We start from the raw sequence: 24,846 nt of genomic DNA, 5'->3' as shown, positions 1-24,846 counted from the left end.
TAAATAGGAACTCGTGGCCATGAGTCTGCAATAGTTCTTGTGAGTATTAGGAACTCTTGATATGCAACTGTGTTGCTCCTCTTGTGACTTCAAACTGGAACAGGTACAACTTCCAGCTCTGGAACTCTAGTGACTGTCCCAAGTGTATACCAGGAACTTCACCATTCGATTCAAGTTCCTATCCTAATAGAAACTTGGGCATTTACCTGTCCAAAGTCATTGGCAACCATAATCAGGAAGTTTGCAATATGTGTGTGTCATCAACCAAAACATAGGGACAACATGAAGTATTTTGTAGGTCGGGTTCGAATCCAGTCAAACATGGAACACTTGCATCACCTAGTAAACCCCCTTCAAACTTTAATTTCCCTAAACTAAAACCACAGAGCTTCACACACCCAAACAACAATTCAATCAAAAGGTCTTGCGTGCACAAGGTGTACAATAAATTTATTGTACACCAAGATAACTTTTACCTTTTTTTTTTGTAACTTTAACCTAATTTTGATTAACTTTTATATTAGTAAAAAAAGTTTATAGATAAACATTTTAAAGGGTTAAATGATTAATGTTATACATTATTAGTGATTTTGAAGAAATAAATTTTACTACAATGAAAATATTTATCACTAAAAAATAGATAACTTTTACATATATAAGCTTAACTTTTAAATATTTTGAGTTAACTTTTACTCTGGTGTACAATATTTATTGTACACCCATTGTAAATAAGAATTTGTGCAATTCAATTAAGGTCCAGCTACAATAAACTCGATAAGGTTCCCTTTCCCTCTTCTCTTTTTCTCACAAAGATAAGTAAGAGAGAGAATTTCTCATTTCTCACAACAAGAACAAGGAGATAACAACAATGGCGACGCTTTCATTGCTCTCAACTGGGGTTGGAGCAGCCATAACCAACCGTACTCCTTCAGCTTCCCTCACTTTTATCACTGGTTCAAGAACAACCAACAAAAGGGTGTCCTTTAACGGCGGTTCAGCTCGTTCCGGGTCACTCCATTGCTCTTTCTTGGCTCCTTCATCTTCTCTCTCCTCCAACTTCTCAGGTTCCTCAACTTTCCCTTTTCTTAATTTTTGCGCTTTTGTTATCCTACCTATTTTACTTCAATTACTGAAGAATTTGTTAATTGAGTATTGAAGAAATTGGTGTTTTGTCTGGGTAATGTCTGGGTTAAGAATTGTGTCATATTTATAATGTATTATTGACTTGCTGATGGATGTCAATTAGCCTAGTTGGTAAAGTCTTTTGGGGTAGTATTCGAAATGGAATCCCTTCTACATCATTATGTAGTTGACTTGTGAAAACTAGGTACTTCTGCTATACCTTCAGTTAATTTGTTTTGGCTGAAATTTTCCATCTGAATTGAAGAAATTTGTTTCTATGTGTTTAAGGTGGTTTAGCAGTAATGCATTGTGGGAGTTTTTTTTGGTAAAACCCTGAATTAATTAGCCAATGCAGTTGATGGTAGAGGATAGGAAGAATGTTGCTAATTGCACTTTTTGTTGCCTTGTGATTCATTGTTCTGTGGCTTAAAAGATGGAGGTTTTAGACTTTCTTTGCATTTTACTTGTATTAACTTAACTCGGTTACTAGCAATATTTCCCATGTCATTACCGCAAGGGTGTGAATTGCTGGTTAAGTTTGGGAGAAACAACTGGTGGTTATGGGTGAAGATTGAAAGATGGAATGAGCATGGCTTTCTTCTTGGATGCACTTTAAGTGTTTTTAAGTGTCATAATATCTTTGTGAGACTTAGGTATGGGTAATATGGGTTGAAAATTCCAACTTGTGAGAATGACAATTCATTTGTTTAGAACTATCTTATTCACATTGGCTTGTTTAGTTGTTTGCATATAAAAATTGAATGAAAGAGGTGTAAGATAATCTCAATTTATTATGGGTTACTTCATATTACTGTATTGGTTGTTTTGCGTGGTTGATAATTGCTATCATAGCATATTTGATTGAGGTCACCCCAGCTCACTACAATCAAACAACCAATAATGGACAACGATAATAATTAATGCGGAAGAAATAAAATTGCAATAAACATAAGGTAATAATACTTGGAAAACACATTCGATGTGAATAGTAAAAACCACGGAACTTGTGAGGAGTCCAACGTTTCTTCTTCTCTTATTATGATAACTTTGGGCAAAAGAAACTTAACTCCGTTCTACAAAGGTTTTACAACCCTTTAACAAGTTCATCCATAAGAGACCAACAATTGAAGAGGTGAAGATGAAAAATATTACCAAAACACAGATGTTTTGTCCAGTTGCAATTCCCGGGAAACCAAAGTTCCAAATGACAATCTTAACGGTCAGAATGAAGCCAATGGCACCATGATTACTCTTCCTATAATAAATTTTCCTCTCCTTCTTTTGTGTGTTCTACTTTCAAACTTCCTGCTTCCCTATTTTCACTTGTATCAGCTCACACACTCCAAAAAGCTTCTTTCGGAAGCCAATATATATAGTCCAAAGTGGACTGAAAACATTCCTCGGTATTTTGGGTTCACTAACACAAGATAAAACAATTGCCTATGCAACAAGTGTGCTCGACCCACAACAAGAGTTGATCTTCAAGTACTTGTTCAATCCGGATAAAGCTAAGTGGGAAGCAGTGAAGTGGATCTTATAATAGTGAGGTACCTCCAAATTGAGTTTCTGTTATGGACAGTATATGAAAAAGTGCGCCTAGGTGATGAGGTGCTAGGGGATAAGCGCTTTTTTAGTTCTAGGCGATGCACATTCAAAGAAGCAAGAAGCGCACCCGAGGCACATATGGGGCACGCAAGAGGCGCACTTCAGTTAGATTTTTTGAACTTTAAGCACAGCGTGCATTAAGACCCCTTATTGCCTTGATTGGCTTTGAGCTTTTTTATACACTGGTTATGGGGGTGGGAAAACTTATACATAAAGGTTACTGATGCAACATGGGCGGTTGATTGTAAGCAACAAAATGTCTAGATGTATAACATGACCCAAAACCGAGGAACAGTATATTGTCGCCATGGAAGCAAGTACAGAGATGTTATGGTTTAATGACTCATTTGGTAGGCGACAATAAATGGTGGTAATGGAAACAAACTTGTATTGTAAATTTGTGAGAAAAAAAGTCATATACCAAATCCCATGGTTATGCTAATTCATCAGAAGTATCACATTTTCTTCATAAATCTTTATTACCTACCATTACTATTTGTGGTGGTATTGGGTTGGGATGAAAATTTAAGAAGAAAAACACAAGTTTGGGATGTGATTGCATTACCATTGACATTATAATATTACTTTCTGTGCCAAATTGTAATTAGATTCATTCTCATTCCCTCCATTTATTATCGGCTACCAGATGAGTTGTATTTGATTTGAATTTAAGCGAATATGTACTTATGTAGTATTTTTTGATAGTTAGAATGATTTGGATTTCAGCAAGAATGTAAGCATGATGATATTAGGTAATATTGGTTGTGAAATGTGATCAAGGAGTAGAGAATGAGAAAAAAATTCCACATTGACAAAAATGGTGCAAATATGTCGACGAAGGTCGAAGCTAGGTTGAGCTTTGTAGTAAGATTGGTGGGATATCTGGATTGGATGGTTACTCTTGTTGTGGATCTAACCCACGTTTTGCACAAGTCTATGTCATGTGTTAAAGTACCCAAAATGTTGAGACATGTTTAGTCCATTTTGGAGCAAATGTGTTGACTTCCAAAAGAAGCTGTGGAGTGTGAGAGGTGATATCCTAAGGTGAGAATAGGGCAGCACCAAATTTAGGCACCGAGATTAGAACATAACACACAATAGAAAGAAAGGAGAGGTGGGGAGTTTTAAAGTAGTCACCTTGCTGTTTTCAGAGAGTACAGAGGAGCAATCTTGGTCCATTTATGCTGTAAATTTGACAGCTTGTTAGGAACTCACTGGCCTTCCTTCTGATGTTGGGATTTTCGTTTGAAGATCTAGCCCGTCAGGTATTGCAGTAACATTCAAGTTTTGATGATATTCTTCATCTTTAGCTACTCAATTAGTCAATTGTGGTTTCTTACGTATGAACTTGTTGGTGGGTTGTGAAACCTTTGTAACCGAGTTGGTTTTCTTTTTCCTATCACTTCATCATAATAAGAGAAGAAATGGTGGATTTCTCATAAGTCCCGTGGTTTTAACTCTTCACATCGGAAGGTTTTTTCACGTATAACTATGGTGTGTTGATTGCAACTTTATTTGTTCCTGATTAGTTGTTATTGGTGTCCATTGTTGGTTGTATTGTTTAGTTGATTGTCTTGGAGTTGATCTTTGAGGGTATTTGATATACTACTTGGATTCTATATATTTGGGGATCAAGGTCCCTCAATACTTACTAGCTCTTATCCATTCGCGCCGTGTTCAAGTGGTTTGTTATTTCTCTTTTTAGGTATTGGATCTGAAATTGGTGCCAGTGTGCCACATGACTTCATGAGGCATCAGCAAGCCCTTGTTTCATCACAAAAAGTAGAAAAATAAAGTTAAATTTGATTATGTGATTGCTTAGAGTACATCTATTTTAAGGATTTTCTTTTCAGAGGCTCGTGTCAAATAAAATTGATTTGGTTTTTTGACAGAGCAAGTCTCTTGTGGCTACTGCCGCAGTTCCGGAAGCACACCGGAAAGCTCAGCTATACCAGACGAATCTTCTGCTTTACCACACTAAATTCAATTTGAAAAGTTTATAACACATTCTTTTTTCCAATACGATCAGATCAATCTCAATATTTCTCGCTTACTGCTCATTCGACATGAATGTATAGGTATCAGTGTATCACACAGATTTGGAACCATACCCGTCTTTACCCAAAAGAAAGGCAATTCTAAGTTGCTAATAGGTGTGAGTATCAAGTATTGTGATGCTTAAGAAGGCTTATGTGGGTCTTTAGGGGAGTTAAAGCATCTTTCAAAAGCTAGGGCTATTCTGCTTTTAAAACTCTCTGCTCAAATGTTGCTTAAATGTCAATGTTGAGTTCATGCTTATCTATGGTTTGCCTGCATATGAAACGGGATGATTAAATGCGGATGACCCTTTGTTGATTGCAGGATTATCCTTGGGATTGGACTTAACATCAAACACTGGAGTCAGTACTGATAGATGCCGCCGGTTTGTGGTGAGGGCTGGAAAGGCAGCTCTTTGTCTAACCAAGAGAAGCAGATCTAGGAAGTCATTGGCTCGGACACATGGTTTTCGTCTGCGAATGAGCACAACTAGTGGAAGAGCTCTGTTAAAGCGTAGACGTGCAAAGGGACGCAAAATTCTCTGCACTAAGACAAATCCAAGCAGCGGGAAACGAGCCAGTCCTTAAGTATGAGTGTCTGGGATGTATATTTTTTTTGACTGTAAACTTTATGTTGATGTCAAAGTATTTCCTGTAAACTTGATTTTAATGTCAAATTATTTCCTGTAAACTTTTCCTCTCTTAGTTTGACAGTTCCTGACCTCCTGCGACCTGCTTAGGAGGGTGTTAATGAGCCGAGCTGAGACCGAGCCTTTCTAGGCTCGGCTCGAGTTCGAAATTTGTTTGCACGGGCTCGGAGCTCGTTGAGCCTGGGAAATTGGGCTCGAGCTCGAGCTCGAATTATGAATACCGAACTCGGTTTGGCTCAAAACTCGATAGGCTCGCTCGAGATTGATAATTAAATGTTTAATTAAGAAACATGTTAATCAATTTTTTCATGTTTTGTATGCTAAAAATAAATATCTATTAAAATTAATTTATGCAAAAACTTAATTTATATAAAATACATATATTAAAAAGAACTCGAGCTTTTGAGCCGAGCTATTGATAGCTCAACCTTGGCTCGTTAAGTTCTCGAGCCGAAACCGAGCTCGAGCCGAACCTGCTCAAGTCGAGCTTTGACTGAGCTTTGTCGAGTCGAGCATCAAGTAGTTCACGAACAAGCTCGGCTCATTAACACCCCTGGCCTGCTTCACTCATTCTTAACTTTATATTAAAAAACATACAGTTCTTCCGTTTATCTTTCGACTCTTCCCACCACAAAGCTATATACTTGGTTTTTACCACGCATCAATTTTTTTTTTTTTTGATAAACAAATTAATTAATTGATAAAAAGTCATACGACATCTACATAAAGATTTAAATCTAACAAATACATAACAATCGAATCAAATAAAAACTTCATTTCACCATAGCTACGATCGTAGTGTATCAAACATTCTGTATACCCTCTTTTATATCGCTGAGATTTACAGCCTTCATTGACGAGGGGTTCTATAGATCTGGTGTAGCCGTGACAAATATGATTTCCGTCTGATTCGTCTGATTGTAGTCGAAAGATTGACATCCTCTTCGATCCCGCATAAATCTTTACCAAAGAAACAACCTGAATTAAACTAAGCACACAAAACTTAACTAGAAACAAACTCACCATAGGGGTACTTACTAAACCGAAACAAACAAACCCACCATAGGGGTACTTACTACACTTAAACTATGTAGTTTTATTGAAATCTAACGCAAAAACACAACAGAATTGAAAGAGATGGGGCGGAAATAACCAAATTTCCAAAGAAAATTGGCTATTTCCGCCCTAAAAAACCCTAATTTTTGTAAACCCTAAAAAGAGAGAGAAAAGAGAGAGAGAGAGAGAGAGGGAGACGTATGACTACAACCACGCATCATTTCTTGATTATACATAATTCTACGTTCTCACATGATGAATACCGTAGTCCGATGATAACCTTTTCCAAAAGGTTTTGTGCGCATCCAGTATATAATACATTTATTAGAAGTTTATTTCTAATTTATGTGGTTATATGCTCTTTTCACCAAAACATCTCATTGCGTACCAAAGTCCAAAACTATCTAAACATAAATTTGATTGTTTTAACAAAAATTACGGTTAGTTGGACAAGGAGGAAATCTTAACCCACAGAAACCACAAATTCACAAAGGTCAAGCTTTAGTGACAAAATAAAATTACCTCTTCAAAGTCAATCATGATTTATTAAGATAACCAAATAACCCATCAATAAAATTACTCATAAAATATTACTTCATAATATATACGGTTAATCAAAACATGATAAAGTTACCAAAAACAGAATAAAAACTACTCTGAGGCCCATAAATTTAGTATACACAGGTGAAATGACTGCATCCATTGCCTTCACATAATCGAAGTTTTTTCCTTCATAAATTTGTAATTGCAAAATGAAATCTTGGGTAGGACATCTAATGAAGACATTTGAACAAAAGTTTTATTTTCTTTCAAGTATTGACAACCTCATGCATTTTGTTGCAGAGTAACAAAAGAGGACTAAAGATATCACTGATAGATAACTTGTCTACAACTCCACTATTGAATTGATCATTTGAGCAAATATCGAGCAAGACCGTTAACTTGAATCAAGAATTAAAAGTTAGGGTGAGGACTGTAGCATACTCACAAGAATGAACTACTGCCTAATTACAACAAAAATGTATACCTAAATGGTATTTCTATAAATCTGCAATTCCCATGGGAAAGCCTACATGGCAATGCAAATTCACAAAGCGCGTTCCAGTATGCCAGTTGCTCAGACAATCCAAGATCAGCTCTTCTCTGTACAGTTTAAAAGCAGAGATGGAATGAAACAAACTGAATCTTGTCCAAAATTCTAACTCAAATGCATACCAAAAGCAGTACAACATTGGATGTAGCTAGGCCAAGAGCAATGAATGGTTGTCCTCGTCTTTGAATGCCCAAAGAAAAGCAACTTGCAGCTCAAATAATATTTTCAACCAGTGATTTATGTATTATAAAATATATATCAGCAGTGTTCAGGAACACAAAGAAAAGGCAAACTAATTGTCATGAACTTGAAAACAATCATGATGAATGATGCTTGCCTCAGTCAGCCCTCCAACCAACGAAGTTGAACGTTACTTCCCAATCCCATTACATTTGAGCTAGGGCCTCAGTATATCTGCCAATGTTTGTATTAATGAGTTGGGGTCAAAGGTTATACCAACTTTTGGATCCTCTAATGAATCAACAGTGACCTGCCAAAAATAAAAACAATAAACAGGAGATCCTAACTTAAGTACTTAACCACATTTCCAGTAATAACAAATACGTAGTATGAGTAATTGGCTTGTTTAAGTTACATTTAACTCCAATTCTCAACTTTGCAAAACAGGATATGTTGAGCTGAAAAAGGCCCCATCCACCCCAAAGATTTAACTATACTTTGCACATAGTAACATTTTCTCATGATGAAGTTTCCAACCAATAAAGGCTGCAGCCAAAAAATGCACACACAGAATCACATATATCGAAGATTCACTCTGCTATATCAATGCCAGTTGCTACAGAAAAGTGGTAATACGAAATCATACAATGAAAATGTAATATGGACTTGTAGAATATCTACATATGCTCGGAATCAACTTGAACTTTATTGCTTGAGTACCCAGAGACTTAGAGTTGGCTACAAACTTCACTTTTTTTATCCTCAATAATGATCACATAATCCTTTACTCGCAATTAAGGATATGATATGATTAGTAGTTAATAGTTAGACCAGTCTCACACTCTCCACCACTCAATTTAAAAGGGGCCTCTTCTATAGTACAGTTTTAAACCTAAACTGTGTTTCAAAGGTGGCAACTTTTTACGGTCATCACAAAAGAATAAAAATATGTAACTATTATTTCTTGATGGAGGCGGTGTTTGGTTTAGATATTGTTCCCAGCTTCCATAAAGGAGAGGCAAATATCAAAGATATTGCAGCTAGAAAGAAGGTAATACAACTTTGAAAATAAGATGCTTGATCAATAAAGTCTTCAATTCTTGGAAATCTGGTAGATAATATATACTAATAGAACAAGAAACTTCTCTAAGCGGGTACAAGATACAGCAGAGTGGGGGGGGGGGGGTGTGGAAGGAAAAGTTGCAGTTCGAAATCAATATAATGTAGGTGAGCATACTGTAATTTGTTATAATCTTCTACGGTGCTCAGACTGCTCAACATAAGATGCTCCAAAAGTGTATGGTTACTTACCACATTAAATATTCGCTGGTCTTTCAAGGCAGGTAAATCCACTGGAATTTCACCATTTCGCGGCACCAAAATTGTATTAACATACGCACTTGGCTGCACAAAAGAAGCAGCACACCAATTTTGAAATAATCAGTAGAAAATACTTCGCTGGGTTTAAGATCACATTCCCCCCAATTTTTCTAGGTACAACACTTTCATTTTCAAGCTTGCACTGCATAACTTTAACCATTAATACATCTAGTTACACTAAAAGGTATAATAGGGTCATGCATTACCATATTTTTCCAAAGGTATAAATCACCAAAAATAGAGAAAGTAGTGTGTGAATAGTGTAAAAACCAAATTTTTGCATCTCAAAAGAACGGAGGAAACCTATTACATTAAAAATTGCAGGTTTTAATCGATCAAGTAGTTGCATTTGAACACAAAACATCGAAAGTGTATTCTTTTATGCATCAAGCGGAAAAAACAAAAACTATTGCTTCTGGCAAGCACATACTTCTAGAAACCCGAACACAAATTCAATGAAGGGCTGGTGCTGACTTTGCTGTTGCATTGTTGATCTTTGGTCTCTTAGCAAGCATGTCTACTAAGCTTTTAGTAGTTCTAGTGATGGGCTGTATTGTTTGCTTGGTAGTTTTTATACAAGTTCTCTTGGTTATTAAAACTTAATAATTGCAAATAAACGTAAAGAATAAAAGAAAATCAATGAAGCAGGACTGAACCTTTTATTTAAAAGTTGTGAAATTTTGAATAATATATTCTTCTTCATATTTTTATTACGTTTTCCAACCAACCCAAATATATCACGGAAAGGATGCCACAAAGTCACAAACTTTGAAATATGCAACTCACTGAAAGAGACAATCTTTATCAACAAAAAATATATCACGGAAATGATGCCACAAAGTCACAAACTTTGAGGAAATAGTCTTTAAAATATGCAACTCACTGAAAGAGACAATCTTTATCAACAAAAGATTCATATGAATGAAAAGGATACACACATGCTTCATTAAGTTGAGGAAAGATGTGGATGTCAAGGTAAGGTGCAACATGGGTGTGCATAACAATTTTTTGATTTCTCAAACAGTCAATTCACACGCTTGCTGAACATTTAAGACTCGCCAATCTCATAAGAGAAGGTTCAATACACGCATGTGCTCATCATATGTTTGAAAAAATATTTTCAGAGATCCTTTTTTACCATATTATGACTATTCTTCAAGTTCATTGATTTATCCAACACTGGACTGGATGTTGAATTATTTGATGTTGTATACAATCAAATGTTATGATCAGTGCTTGGAAACTATTAAGCTTCAGTGGCATCTCCTATTATTCTGTGAGCTGCTACTTATCTCATGATACCATACGACTATCAAACTTGCTTCTGTTCAATTATGGAAGAATCATGCGAAAATGAAGGTCGCTGATTTCATTGAGTAACATCAGAACCACTCCAGCACATAAAATTTCCAATGAGTTGTGTACTTGTGTTATCACTTATCAATCTATGCACAAACAAGAGTATTTCATCAGCAAAATCACTTATTTCTTTTCACCAGTGACTCTTTTCAGATAGCCTAGCGCGGGAGATGCATTCCATGCTAAGTATTACAGAAAAGTTTCGGATCCTGCGTCCTGACTTTGAAGAGAGGAAATAAATTGAAACTCAAAAGGCATAAAAGCTGACATATGCATAACAAAAAGGTTGAAACATACTTTCTCCATTTCACAAATATTGCAATGTTTACCTTTCAAGCAAGTTCCACAAATGTTGCAACGTTTTGCTTTTAGGAAATCTAATGTTTCCTTTCACACTGCAAATACCTGATATACCCTTATGGGAAACTCATAAGATTCTTACCCACTTGGGTTTTGTGGGTAATTCACAGGGCTTATGTGGTCATCTCCTACATTTTAACCAATTTCTTAAAAGTGCATTTCCCCCGTGTTACAATATTTTGGAACGGAGCAAGTACAAGTTAGATGAAACCAATTGAAAGAGCTTGCTAAAACCACTTAATAAACAGTATGTAAAGCTCATGTTGATCCATTGACTTTCATCCAGCATATGACTTAGCAAAAGAAAAAGAATAAGCAATAATGTTGCAAACTTACTGGATTAATGAGACATTTTTTGGAATTTCCATACGTCCTATTAAGAGCATCCGTAATTGCAGTCACGAAGCATGAAGTTGAGAATCCAGTTGTTTCTCGGTCATATGTCCCATTCAACAAAAGTATCTGCATCAAAACAACAAAACTCAAATGTATTCATTCGTAAACTGAAATGTACAGCTTGAATCAACAATCAACTACATGTGACAGCAAACAATCCAATATCTACAAAAAGTACGGCGAAAAATCACAAAACTACAAGCGTTGATTCTTACGAGGTATCAATTTTGAAATAAAACATACCTTCTGACAAGACCTTGAAGATATGATCTCCCCAACCCCATTTAACACCTACATAAAATAAGACCTGATGTAAGAGAAATGACCAAAAAAGCTGTTAAAAAAAACTTCCTCAGCATATACAAGAAGAACATAGTGTCTGGATTTCTGCACTCAATGGCACTTCCATGGTAACAGCAAATTAGTGTACGTATTTAACTTTAGTGCCCTTTTATCAAGCAAAAGACTACATGTTTATCTCCAACATTAACAGTTACCACCAAAGCACACCATATATAGCTAATCGTCCCCACCACGCAATCCAATTTTTATTTTGAAAGACGGCATATGCAGTAAGAATTTCCTACAATTGGAACCCGATAAAAGTAAAAAAAAAGAGCCAATACGTCGATACGAGTCATGTTCAGTGGAAGCTTGGAGATTAAGTCATGTAAGAAACTAAACAGTAGCATTCAGAAAATCGGGCATTATTTTGGTTAAAGACCAAATTTTAGCATCACATAAGCTGAGATAGGCTGATAGGGGGACCAACAGGAAATATATCTTCAAAAACTAGAACAAAATTCTTGATCCATTAGGGAATAACGCATATGAAATTGTGAAGCAATATGCAGTAGCTGCTCCAAGTTCCAGCTTACACATACACATTACTACCACAAACTTACCAGCAGACGAATAGAGTCATAAGTATACATTAATGAGGATATCAAATATCATATACAAGCTGATGCTTGAATGTAGATAATTACCAATGAAGGGCATATGGATGTAAAAAGGGATCCCATGGAATAAACGATGCAATTGACACTGTGCAACTGGTCGAGGACAGCTGGATTTGGTGGAGGGAAGACCTGCCCTATATCAAGTAAATATCACTTCAAGTGTAAAATCCTTGCACTTCCATGGCTCAAAAGATATGAAAGAGCCACTTTCAATCAGAAAATTCTGAAAAGATGAAAACTCATTTCCGTTTCTGCAACTAGCTGAAAAATAAAAGTCAACAGAAAAGTACTTGAATCTAATAGTTAAAACAGATGCAAAGCCGGGAAAGTTGAATGTTGACCACATGGGAAAATAACAAAATATTTTTCCGTGTGTCGTAGTTTTGGCCTTTTGGGGAAGGGGGGTGGGGGGAGATTTTCAGAAAAATGCACAAAGTTCATCGCATGGATTATTTATAAGCTAATTGCCATGAAACAACATAATATCACCTTCTTAAGCAGGAGAATAAAAGGAGTGTTACCTCATGCAACAAATTCTGCCCCTCACTTGACATGTAGAATACCCGCTTTATTCTTGAAGTAAGTGCTTGACCAGAGCAATGTTTCTATTCACAAATAGCAATAGTTGACAAAATAAAATTTAGGCAGCATTCTGTTTAAAAATAATTTGTTGGTTTGTCCCAAAAAGCATTTTGGTACTATTCAATATCAGATGCAATCATGTCAATAAATTAGTAGGAAGTTTAATCAGCTTTTTCTGTTTAAAGCTTTCAAAATTCTATATCAAATCCAGCACTATCAGGCACCAAGAACACTTGTCCATATATATCAAACCAAGATCACATATTAACCAAACCAAATCTATTTGAGGTTTTATGTCTTCTGTTATCTTTAAAGATATTCCATTTACGAATTCAGGTCAATAAACCAAGGGATATCTAAGAGGAAATTATACTAACTAGAAAAGCATGCTAAAGAAAGGATAAAAGAAAAGAAAACTGCTGAGAAACAAAAAAATATTCAGAATATATATTCAGTACAATGAAATTAGTATTTGACAAGAATCACTCATCCGGTAAGCTAAGACATAAGAGCATTGACTCAAAAGAGTTGTGATCATAGCCCTGGTTGCTAAGCATTTTTATGTAAAAAAAAAAAAAAAAACTCCTACAAATTTCCAACAACTAGTATTTGACAAGAATTCCTCGGCATCTAAGATAGACACTAGTACATATGAGTCAAAAGATCTGTGAGCATAGTCCATCTTGTTAAGAATACGCCGATACGGAAGAACAAATGTCTACAAATTTGCGACAATTATAAAGGAAGGCAATTAAAGTAAAGACAAGAAAATCCAAATTAAAGGTTGGTAGCTTAAAAAAAAAGTTCTTTTTTTCCTTCCCAAAGAGGGGCCAAGTAGTAAAGTATGTTATTTCTCACAAAGCATCAAGCCCTTGACAATCAATAGTGGCTATAACGCACACATTTACTTCAAATGAAGAAGCAATTTCCACGAAATAAAACTGTTTACCTTATTTACAGGCTCTAAGAGTCCATTGGTGGGATGAGATATTTCATTCTGACCACGAATAGTTCTTCCATCCTTGTAATAATAAACACGAGCAAAAGTGAGACCCATAGAACAAAATTTATGTTAAGAAGCACCAACACCTACTGGTCTAATACGTACACATATTACAACATAAGGCATCATGAATCATAGCAGACATTCTAAGCACCGCTATATATAAGACCATTCTAGAATCAAAATATTCACTACAAACATAAAACTCTATGATAGAAAGTTAGGCAAACTCACAATTTCACAAAAAAAACAAAAGAATCCATATCCACTATACTGGTACAGATCAGATAATAATTTAAGTAGACCAGACTAAAAGCCTATCAAAGGAAAAGAGGCTCCTTTGTAATGGTGAAAATATTCCACAATTCCAAACGATTGTCCACTATTTTGAATTTGTTTCAAATTGATCCTTTTTTATGTCTATTAACACTCTGCACCCCTAATGCCTTGCCTTAGTTATCTTAAATAAATCTGTACATTTCATCTTAATTCCTAAGCCATAAATTGAAAATGTTCAAGCCAAAGTCACTTTTTTTTTTACTTCTTCTCACCACTTCAACATCCAATCATGTAAAGTGTCATTGAACTCTGCAAAATCCAATTAAAAACATATCCTTGCCCCCATCCCCAGCGAAAAAGAAAGGTCAAACACACAAAAGGGGATCATAAATTCATAATAGATCATATGAGACTATCACACATAGAGAAGTTGTAATTATTTAACGAAGGGGCTTACACGGAATACAATCTTTTCCCCCAAGTACTCCCAAAAGACTACAGAAACACAGACAGACTTCAAAGTTCGAACAGAACATTGCCTGAGCATGGCTTAGAAAACAATGAAACAAAGAAATAACAGCGAAAACAAAAGGATGACATTGAAGAGTTTGACAAGTCAGTACTCATTGAAGCAACCCAAAGAAAAACCATGATCGTGGATTTTTAGGAGTAGCTATTTCTAAAAGTGACCAGTTCATGTACTAGAAATAAAATACTATTGAGAATCGTAACCAGACCTGACCAGCCCACAGACCACATACCTCCCCCCCCCCCCCCATCCCTTTACCCACACAGAAAAACAAGGAAGAGATCATGATACCAAGGATTTGTGCCAAACAACATAATGATCCCAATATCCAACCGCTGTTTACCAGAAAGTGCTTTTTTAAAATGAAAACTAAAATTCAGCAATAGAGTAATGAAAGATATCACTTAATTAACAGGTAGGTTGGGATAAGAGAACTAAGAATTGCAAATCTGCTAACTGAACCCTTCTTTTTTAAAGGAAATTACCAACCGGTAGGCATCACAAAGTGCACAACTTCTCTTTACCAAAAAACAAAATGAGGAAATCATGTACCACAAACTAGGTAAATAACTCGCATTTAGATAATTATACCCATAACTCACAGCCCAGCGTCAATCTGTCATTGGTGGATATGACCGGGAGAATAAGACTTTCTTTGGGAATCTCTGAAACACGTGAAAACAAAAATATTGCAGACTCTAGAGACTGGAAGAATATACGGGCTCCAGCGAAGAAAAAATTTCCAATGCTGCAGCAAAAGAATTCAGGTCAGTATAAATGTATAATAGACCATATGGATCTATGTAGACCAATTGTTACCATGTTAGGAAATAATAGTAGATGTATACAACTCTATGCATTTTTACGTTCGACGATAAAAAAAAAAATTTAATCTACAAAAGGGAATAAGTTTTAAATTTTCAAAATAGAATTTCTTGCTGAGAGTTTTTTGCAGTATTAATCATATGATACCTAAAAAAAACGTGAGATCCTATTTAAGGACGAGAATATCATATAATTATGGCATTCATCAACAAAAACTATTTATATTGCAACAACAGAAAAGAAAAGTTATTATAACCAACAAGAGAAGATTATTTCATTAAAACAGGAGACACGGCAAACAAAGGAATAAGTTGCCTCCGTATAACTCTATGGGGAATAGCGGACAATTAAATTGAAATTGCACAACATCTGTGATCAGACACACTCGCCAAGACATGGAAACAGAAGCAGGGGTTGAAGAAATCAACAGATATTAAAATTACAACAATAAATAGACAAGTAGCTTAGGTGATTGAGAAAAACTCAGCACATTACAAGTTGAGTTGCTTCAACTACATGTCATAAATGTTGGTTTCCAAACTTAAACTGTTGCGGGTAAGGGGTGGGGCATCATAACTGAGGCAGAAATGAGAGTTCATGACAGATTTCACAGAAACTTGCACAAGAATTAGAAAGATTCATTGAATACAAATATTCACTATAAGGTAATCTGTCATTTCTGTGATGTTTTGTTCTTCTGCTTTGACCTACAAGGAACACTTAATATCAGATTATGATACTGTTTTAACCAGAGGAGAGGAAATTCCTCTGTTACACTGCAAGCAACAATATATATATATATCTACTCCATTATGCCCCAGGCCCTCAGCAGAAGAAAGCTTAAATATCTAAGTCTAAGTCACTATATAAAGAGAAACTTGTACCTGCCGTTGCTGAAACAAAATTTTGCTTCAGATCTCATGAGAATCTGCAAGCAAAGATACAAATTTCAAGATTTTAAAGCTTTAGTCATTAAATATAAATGATGAACTAAATGAACATGTGTCATCAGAAAACTTTGACAAATTAGAACAGGTGCTAACACGACAAGGAAATCAAACAAATCATGGTCTACAACAATGGAATACAAGATTCATATGTTAAGAAAAAGAAGATATGATGTGGAATAAGCAATACATAACTTCAAATCTTCAACTGGTAAATCTTCAGAAAAATAAGATAACACACACTAGATATCATGTTAGGGAAACCACAACGTACTACTTTGTTAATTCATTTATTTATTTTGAACTGCCGGGCCATTAGACCAGCCCTGGTTAGCGGGCTAGACACGTTGGGAGGGAGGGGTTAAGGGGACCCCATACCAAAGTGCCCCTAGTGGGATTGAACCTAGGAGTGAGGGGGGTAATGGGACCCTTGCACCAAAGTGCCCCTAGTGGGGATTGAACCCCAACCTTTAGGAGTTTAGGTTGGAAGGTGCTCCTCTACACTAGGCCAAGTTAGCTTGGTTCATTGGTTGTTTAATTTTTTACATGTAGTGTTTTTACTACTAACATCATCATTATTTTTATACAATATTATGAGAAAGAGACAATAAGGAAAACTGATAGAACATTGTAGAACTGGTGTAGTCAAAGTTGCCATGTATCAACACACCACTACAATCCCAAATCTCCTAGTGGCTACTCCAAATCTAAGAAACTAGAAGCGAAAATAAGACTCTTCAAAATATACATCATGAGGATGACACTGACCATCGCTGCCAAGCTGGAAATTAGTGCTGATTACTCTACCTTGATGACAAGGTGGAAGTTTGGGAGGCCAGTTATGTAAATGAACAGGCCTAGTGTAGGTATTTCATTATCAGTTGATTAGCTCAAAGAGGTTGGAAAAGAGTTAGGGGGAGGAGGGGGGGGGGGGGGGGGGGGGGGGGGGAGTTCAGAAATGCCACAGATAGAGGAGAGTAGGGAGAGAATATCACTGTAAATTGAAATGTCTTTTGGTTTATTTAGTTCTTCAGAGTGAGTCAGGCCACTAGAAATGATGACAAATCTATCCATTAATACTATGTATTTTCTACTATTATCAATCAATTACCTTCTTCTTTCATTAATTTCTGGTCTAATATGCTAGTACATAGCGTTATTCTTATCATAATGAACATCAGTGATTTCTATTGTGTTAGCATTTAGTGACTAAAAAATCCATGTCTTCATCATTTCAAATATTACATAGAAGCAAAGAGAAGGCTTCTTTCGTCTTCAGTGTATTCCATTGCCTTGTCTTTGCATTCTATGTCTTTGCATTGTCCTACTTTTTCCTATACATTTCTGTCTAGTTTTTGCAGTCTCTAAAACTACATTACTTCTAGAGGAATAAATGGTAATTGTAAATAAATTTTCTTAATATTTCGGTAATTGTTAAATAAGAGTACTTACATTTTGTAAATGGCAATTTTTTTCATTTTCCCTTATGGAAGAGAATATGTTGTTTAGTTTTTCCATAGATCACTTTAGTAACTTCCCTAAAAAGTTATTATCTCTTCACTCAAAAACAATTGAACGAGATTGTACTCCTACAAAAATGATTTTCAATAACAATAACAAAATTTTCTCAATCCGAAAAATGAGTTTCCCGAAAAAGCATAGTGCTCTTGCAGCAAAAATAAAAACAAGGTTATCACAAGTTGATATTCTGTATATTGTATCCAGTACAATCCTCTGTATATTATGAAACTCTAGTTCTTAAAAAAATTTCGCCTCCACTCAATATGAAATCTATTCCCTATTACTATTTGCATCCTTTTGGGAACATGGATAGTGAAGTGGATCATGGGAATTAATGAGTTGAAGGAGGGACAGCTCTTTCACTTTTAGATTTTCTAAATGAAACAAAATAGCCTAAATAGGATGCTCATCTCCTAAATTCCATGGGCAACCTAGCAGGGAATGGAGGTGCCATGCTTAGTTATGAATTAGAATTCTCAATGAGATTGTACCCATTGTGGTGATAAGCATTTAGTTATACCTGTTGCTGAAAGTAAACTAAGAAGGCTCGAATTGTTTCCCGATATGGTACCGATACTTCCTCCCAGAGTGAATGCTCTCCTTCCACGATGTCATACCTGTCAAATACGCAGGTTAGTGTATACTTATCGCTCCCGTTGTAGAAGCACCCAGAAAATAATTGAAAATGGTGTTCAGAATAAAACAAGAAAACCTGACACAGTCACCCAGCTTCAAATTAGAATACTAGAAAGCACCTATAAATTCTGGTTTCAGCAGACATATTAAGGATCTCTTTAAAGAAGTTATAGATATTCAGTTCATCAGCTATAACAATATGAATCAACGATATTGGTGTAAATCAGAGGTACACTAATGGCAGAGACATTAAGATTTTCAACTAGAGGATGTCTATAAAGCAGTAATCAATGATAAGAAGAAAATAATTGCAAGAGAAACAACACAGCAGAGCTGATGATTCTATTGAATATCCATCATACCATTCTGATTTCGCTTCTTTAGCATGAAGAGGTAATCGGTGACCTAATAATTGTCTAACAGCAAGAGCCTCTGCGGTACTTCCGTCAGAGAGCCTCAGACATCTCGATCTTATGTCTCCAACGGCCGGACCACCTTCACATTTCAGACACCTTATCTTAACTTGTTATTAGAGAAATAATGCTTTAAAGTGAAGTAGAACTAAGGTGCATAATATGGACATGCTTCATCGTTATACAAGCAACAACTCCAAGCATTAACTTATTTCGCTAATTGCATTACATGTATATATTGATGATCACATAACGGAAAAAAAACCAAACGTATGGATATGTAGGGGGTTGCCAATCTGTCTGGCCCCAATTCCTGACAATCAAAACCACTCAGTCCTTTATTTCTCTTACTAGTACTGGAAGAAATTCCACATTCGACATTTTACCTGATCTTGTGAATTAACTAGTACGAGTTTACTATTTCACAAACAAAAGGAAACCATCTGAATCCTTTGATTCTAGTCAAATCAAATGGACTGGTGCTCACTTTGCAGGTCAAAATCTCACTTGACTAGAAGAAGAATAAAACAAGCACATCTGTAAACTGAAAACCGTACCAAGTACACGAACGATCTCAGCTGTACTTCCTCCGTCATCAGAAACAGGAAGAACATGCGCAACACGAGTTGTCAGCTTTTTCAGCTCCTCCACGACCCCATTAAAGGCAGTGCCGCCTACAGAATTAGAAAAGACAATAAGAAGGGAAAAAAAGGGATAATGAACACATTCAAAAAGAAGAAAATTTCTCAGGGATAAACTTATGCACATCTGACATGGACTATGCTAACATATGATAGCATTAACCCAATTGGCCCAATGCATTTAGTAGGGCTTCAATCAGATAGAATATGTCTTTTAAGAATGTATTCAAGCTTACCCAACAATTGCAAAGTTCTTCACCATTTACGAAATAATTAGAAAGAAAACAATTCCAAAGATTGTTGATTTGTAAGACAACCAGACACCGCGTAAAGATAGCTTAAGAGGACATTTGATTATAGAATGTCACAATCCAAATTTGGAAAGCTATCAACTCAGACTCCCTTCAACTTTGTCAAAAATGGACAGGCATAAGATGAATTATATTGGTTGCAGAAGTTTGGATATAGAAACACTTTACTTTGTGACTTTCAACAAGGTGCATAGCCAACTGCATTAGAAACCGAAAATACTGCAATAACTCTAGCAGTAATGCAGAAGGAGCAAGATTTTTCAATTCAGCAGAAAAGCTCATAGTTTTGTGCAACGCCAAACTTTATAACTAAAGACATTAGCCATGGGGCCCATGTCCAACAATTTGCAAGTTGTTGACGAGAAAAAATAATACTAATGCTAAGTGCTAACAAGCCAAGTACTTCATGAACATCTTTATTTATTTTTTTGGCAAATATTCATAAAAATCTTTACGTTAGCACGATCTAAACTGGGTGTAGTTATCTGATAAAATTACCCCTAACAGCAATACAATGACAACGATTACCAAAAAGTCTCACATGCCTATGGGTTCGCCTTCTCATAAATATAGTACAAAACAGTCGAAACACTCACAATCAAATAAGGCCAAACCTAAGTGCATTTGTTGATCAAAATCATTCCAATTAAAAGTGTTTATATTTGATACACATATATTTGTCTTGCACCTTGTGTATCCATTCACCACTGCAGATAAAATTTCACAAAATTTACTTCCTCACTAAATCCTGCTTCAACTGATTTAACAATAGTTAGTCCCTTTTGCCAATAGGTACGACCGTACGAGAATAGAAACCCCACAGGATGGGGTACGGTATAAGATGAAGTTTAAGCGGATAAAGGTTGTAAGGATAAAAAGTGAGACTAGCCGCTTAAAGGCTAAGGCAGACTGGCAACAGATCATTACAAGATTTTCTTTTACACCTATACTGAATGACAAAGCGTGCCTAGGCGTTGAGGCGCTAGGCGATAGCGCTTTTTTGGTTCTAGGCGAGACACATTCAAAGAGGTGCACCTCAGAAGCATATAAGGTGCGTCAGAGGTGCAATTCACTCAGGTTTTTTAAACTTTATACAGAGCACACACCGAAGTGCATCCAAGGAGCGCCTAGGCGCAACAAGACCCTTATCGCCTGGGTGGGCCTTGAGCTTTTTTATACACTGCCTATAAGATTAAAAAAAATGATTTTTTTTTTTGCTATGGGTTCTTGTAAGAGTTGGAAGTTGCATCAACATGACGTAAACAATGCCTTTCAGCATAGCAACCTTAAGGATTTTCTTTCAATCTGGCTAGCAAAGTAAGCAGATTAATCAAGTGCCTGAATTAGCTCAAAACGAGCTTAAAGGTAGTGGTTTGACATATTAGGTAGGTGATGCAAATGCTTTAGATTTCAACAATCAAGAAATGAGAACTACACTTTGTTTCTCACAAGTTGTCCTAAACCAAGAGTTTTAAGGATTTGGGTGAACTTGATTTAGGTCTAGAAGTTAGCAACAGTTCTTTGAAGATTATTCTTGGCTAGAGAATTTCACAAGCACTAGATCCCTAAACAAATGTCTTTTATGTTAGGCAACTACTCCAAAATTGCCAGTCACTGCAGATATTCAAACCTAATAAGTAAAACATATTATTGGCATTCTAAACAGACGAATAATGGCACACTGACACTAATATGGAATCAGACAAGTTAGTTAAGTGGACGGATAATACGGAAAGAAGGGGGTATCCCTTTCTCAATCAATGCAGCCCCAATTGCACATAATCTTTCAATTACAGGTTTGGGAATGTTACAATCTGATCCTCGAGGATACAAATATACCCTAAACATCTAGGAAAGCTAGATTATCTCAAAATTTAGTGCATTTACAAATTCATACTACATCAGTGTGTCTCCTAGTTCCTTCCAAGATTCCTCATTCTACCCATCCCACAAACACTTAAATCATTTTATCATACATCAATGTGAAGAACATAAACCTCATGATAAACACAACAATGAGTATAAATGTATAATCATACAAATCCCACAGATATCATTTCAATTTTCAATCCTACATCAAATTACAAATAACATAAATTGTACGACGTATTAAGGCCAGATAACATCACAAAAATACTGCGGTTGTCCATCCTTCCTTCCGATTTAATTGTCACATTACTAGTTCAAATTAAGCAATGAACGTGACTATTAATCCCGAACAGGGTGCATAATCAATAAATTACAAAGAAGAAAGATAACTGACCAGAGAAAACGAGGAGAGAGGGTGGAGGGGTGGTGGAAGATTGTAGAGGAGGAGGGATTGAGGAGGAAGCCATTAAAGAAGGAGACGAAGAATTAGTGCATTTAAATTTAGAAATGGTGGATTTGGAATGGTAGGAAGGTATGAAAGCTAAAGGCTTAAGTAGAAGAGAGAGTGAAGGGGAGGGTCCTAACAAAGTGTCCGCCATTTTTATGAGATCGGTTTCTTTGCAGAACCCCAAAATTATTGGGAGCTTAGATAACGCCCGTGTCCTATATGCTCGATCTTATTTTGTGGTTACTACCTTTGGGAGACTTGTTCTTGGAGGGTGATTAACTGATTACTGATTATAGATGGGTTAGTTTCAAGGTTGCGACATGTTTAATTAAACGAGTTACATGAGACGACACATTTAATTGAATGAGTCACGTTAGTGTTGATATACTCAACACGACTAAAAAAACAATCGGTGATTGTTAACGCTATACGCGAACAAGCAATAACACCTTATTTAGTAGGGCGAATAAAGGTGTCTAGGGGTACTTCCCTTAAACGACGTTTGCCCTTATTACGTATAGGTCTCGCTCGTGAACGAGTATTTTGTAGGAAATCACCAAATACAAGAACTTTTTATGATAAAGTTAATGCGACATGGAATGCTTAAGTAAAACAACAAACATAGTTAGACAAATAGCATTGATTGATATGTACTGAAAAGCTGGACAAACATTAATTCATGAAGAGATATAGTTGAATGCTTAGAAAATACACAACATAAACTGTCGGGAATGCTTCAATACATGAGGGAAACGCTACGAACTACTGATACGCTAATGTTAGGCAACTAAGCCTAGGCTACACTAAGTGCTAGGGTTAAAGCTACGAAAAGATATGAAAGTAAGAAATGCTTTGTTTGTGTTGATGATGTCTTTTGAATGTCGTTTCTGAAGTTATATATACTCCTAGTGTGAGACGGTTGAAGAGCGGTTTGCATGAGAGTGGGGTTTGCCTCCATAACTCCTTGGATGGGAAAGAGAGAAACCAGGAAATCGTGGCCACGTCAGCCTTGACTTATTTCGCATCTCATAATTCCCTTGGCGCTAAAACTCTGATTCCTCTGGGCTTCGCGTTTTTCTTGGGTCTATCTTTTGTTGGGCTGCTATGTCTCTTTCTCTTGGATTTGTACCTTAATTGGGTTTGACTTGACCATTGACCCTTTGTTATTCTAGGGCATTTGACCTACCCTGATGGTCGTTTCCTTGTCTCGATTATTCATCTTTGTGAATACATGAGTGTTTAAAATGTCCAGGTGTTGCCCTAGCGTTGCAACGCTTGACACAACCTCTTAATCATCTGTTGACACGACCACTCGAATATCCCTGAAGTGTTTTCGAAAGGCTGATAATCGGGCTAATTGATAGTTTTTTGGGATTTTCTTGGACATATGGTTGTTGATACATATGCCTGGGAACTTAGTACTTCCTTTGATCTTTGTGGAATTTTTATCATCAAGAGGGTCAGAAATAAACATGATTTGGTTCATTCCATTCCTTTGAATAATTCCATGTTTGATAAGGAGCATGGTGTACTTTTTCATTAATTAGTGGGATTTGATAAGGAATCACTAATGGGGTAATTTAGAATTACTCGAAGGAATTTCGATGGAATTACGCCATCATCCAAACATGGAATCAACATTACCCCCTGATTTGATAAGGAGCATGGCGTACTTTTTCATTTAGTGGGGTGGTTTTTGGGATTTGCTTAAAGTCCTATTAAACGCACGTTTACTTACCTTCTCACAAATTCATGGATGTTTGAAGTGTAAGAAATAACGCAAAAAAAACAAGAAAGGATTTTTCATTACCATCGATTCAAAATACATGGACTTAGTGCTGATACTGAAAATCTACGGCATAAGTGAAACTAATTTTCACAAAAGATACTAGTACGCAACGTTTCCCATAAATCTAAGAAAATGGGCACGCGTATGCGCGAAAAGTCGATAGTGAAAATGGCTCTCTCCGACTCTGGGTCAAAGTCTTCAAACTCGTCGTCGTTGCAGGCTGTGAAATGATAAGAGTATGGGTGTCCCCTTGCTAAGTCCTCATCCCAGAGTTGACAAGCACACTTGTATTGCAGCAGTGTGAAACTCTCGTCAAACTCCCTGAATAGAGTGACCTCATAATACGGGAATCGCGTGAAGAACATCCTTATAGCGAATTCGTGATGGGGGTTGGGTTGGAGATATTTGGGGATTGTATTTTTCCCGTAAGCTTTGTAGACCAGAGCCGCATTTTCTTGTGTAGATGGGTCCAAATATGACAAAATTTCCCATGTCAGGTTTGCACCCACCTAAGTGGCGCTCTCTTTTTCGGGTGAGACTGGGAGTGTCTCCACCTTATGCTTGGCGCTGAACATCCCCTTGTATGCTTCTTCGAAGCGTCTGGTGACCAGTTCGTCTCCTATTTCTTGAATTCATGACGGATATCCTTCTGGAGATAGTGATTCTCACATATATAGGGATATTCTTCGGCGGAATCGAATCCGGCATCAAAGTCGAACTCCTCGTTTAACTCTACATTCAGATCCACCATTTCTGTTTGGTGGAGGAAGAGAAAGAATTCAATGATGTAAGGAAGGATTTGAATTTGATTTTACGCTTGAGGATGAATGAATTCCTTTCTAATCCCCCCCCCC

The 24,846-nt window shown here is 36.4% G+C and overlaps 2 protein-coding genes across 6 annotated transcripts; one reads left to right on the top strand and one right to left on the bottom strand.

Moving 5' to 3' along the window:
- Positions 1-747: 747 nt before the first annotated feature.
- LOC110789983 (50S ribosomal protein L34, chloroplastic-like) lies at positions 748-5,445 on the top strand. Its single transcript, NM_001426409.1, has 2 exons — positions 748-1,064; positions 5,089-5,445. Exons 1-2 carry the CDS (start codon positions 869-871, stop codon positions 5,349-5,351), a joined length of 459 nt encoding a protein of 152 aa, NP_001413338.1. The 5' UTR covers positions 748-868; the 3' UTR covers positions 5,352-5,445.
- A 1,891-nt stretch (positions 5,446-7,336) lies between these two features.
- LOC110789984 (uncharacterized protein YNL011C) lies at positions 7,337-22,455 on the bottom strand. Of its 5 annotated transcripts, none has more exons than XR_008920813.1 (14): positions 22,150-22,455; positions 19,492-19,608; positions 18,884-19,016; positions 18,406-18,502; positions 16,302-16,345; positions 15,184-15,340; positions 13,731-13,802; positions 12,721-12,804; positions 12,227-12,328; positions 11,481-11,528; positions 11,178-11,303; positions 9,054-9,146; positions 7,900-7,976; positions 7,337-7,612 (listed from the first exon to the last, which is right to left on the bottom strand). XR_008920813.1 is itself a non-coding variant. In XM_056828220.1 (13 exons), the coding sequence occupies exons 1-13, from the start codon at positions 22,352-22,354 to the stop codon at positions 7,968-7,970; spliced, it is 1,287 nt and encodes a 428-aa protein (XP_056684198.1). In that variant the 5' UTR covers positions 22,355-22,455; the 3' UTR covers positions 7,337-7,967. The 5 variants fall into 5 exon arrangements, 3 of the variants coding, with proteins under 3 accessions (XP_056684198.1, XP_021850405.2, XP_021850407.2); XR_002533685.2 differs by having other exon boundaries at positions 7,900-8,052; positions 22,150-22,453; XM_056828220.1 differs by having other exon boundaries at positions 7,337-7,976.
- Positions 22,456-24,846: the final 2,391 nt, after the last annotated feature.

Source organism: Spinacia oleracea, chromosome 5, assembly GCF_020520425.1.
Source record: "Spinacia oleracea cultivar Varoflay chromosome 5, BTI_SOV_V1, whole genome shotgun sequence".
Taxonomy (NCBI): Eukaryota; Viridiplantae; Streptophyta; class Magnoliopsida; order Caryophyllales; family Amaranthaceae; genus Spinacia; species Spinacia oleracea.
Note: the sequence above shows the minus strand (reverse complement) of the source record. Positions and strands in the feature narration are given on the sequence as shown.

Coding starts and splice junctions, on each gene's coding strand:
- LOC110789983 (NM_001426409.1), top strand. CDS start 869: ATGGCGACGCTTTCATTGCTCTCAACTGGGGTTGGAGCAGCCATAACC. Junction 1,065..5,088: donor TCTCTCCTCCAACTTCTCAG/GTTCCTCAACTT, acceptor TGTTGATTGCAG/GATTATCCTTGGGATTGGAC.
- LOC110789984 (XM_021994713.2), bottom strand. CDS start 22,354: ATGGCGGACACTTTGTTAGGACCCTCCCCTTCACTCTCTCTTCTACTT. Junction 18,503..18,883: donor AAAGAAGCGAAATCAGAATG/GTATGATGGATA, acceptor CGTATTTGACAG/GTATGACATCGTGGAAGGAG. Junction 12,805..13,730: donor TCTTAGAGCCTGTAAATAAG/GTAAACAGTTTT, acceptor ATTTGTGAATAG/AAACATTGCTCTGGTCAAGC.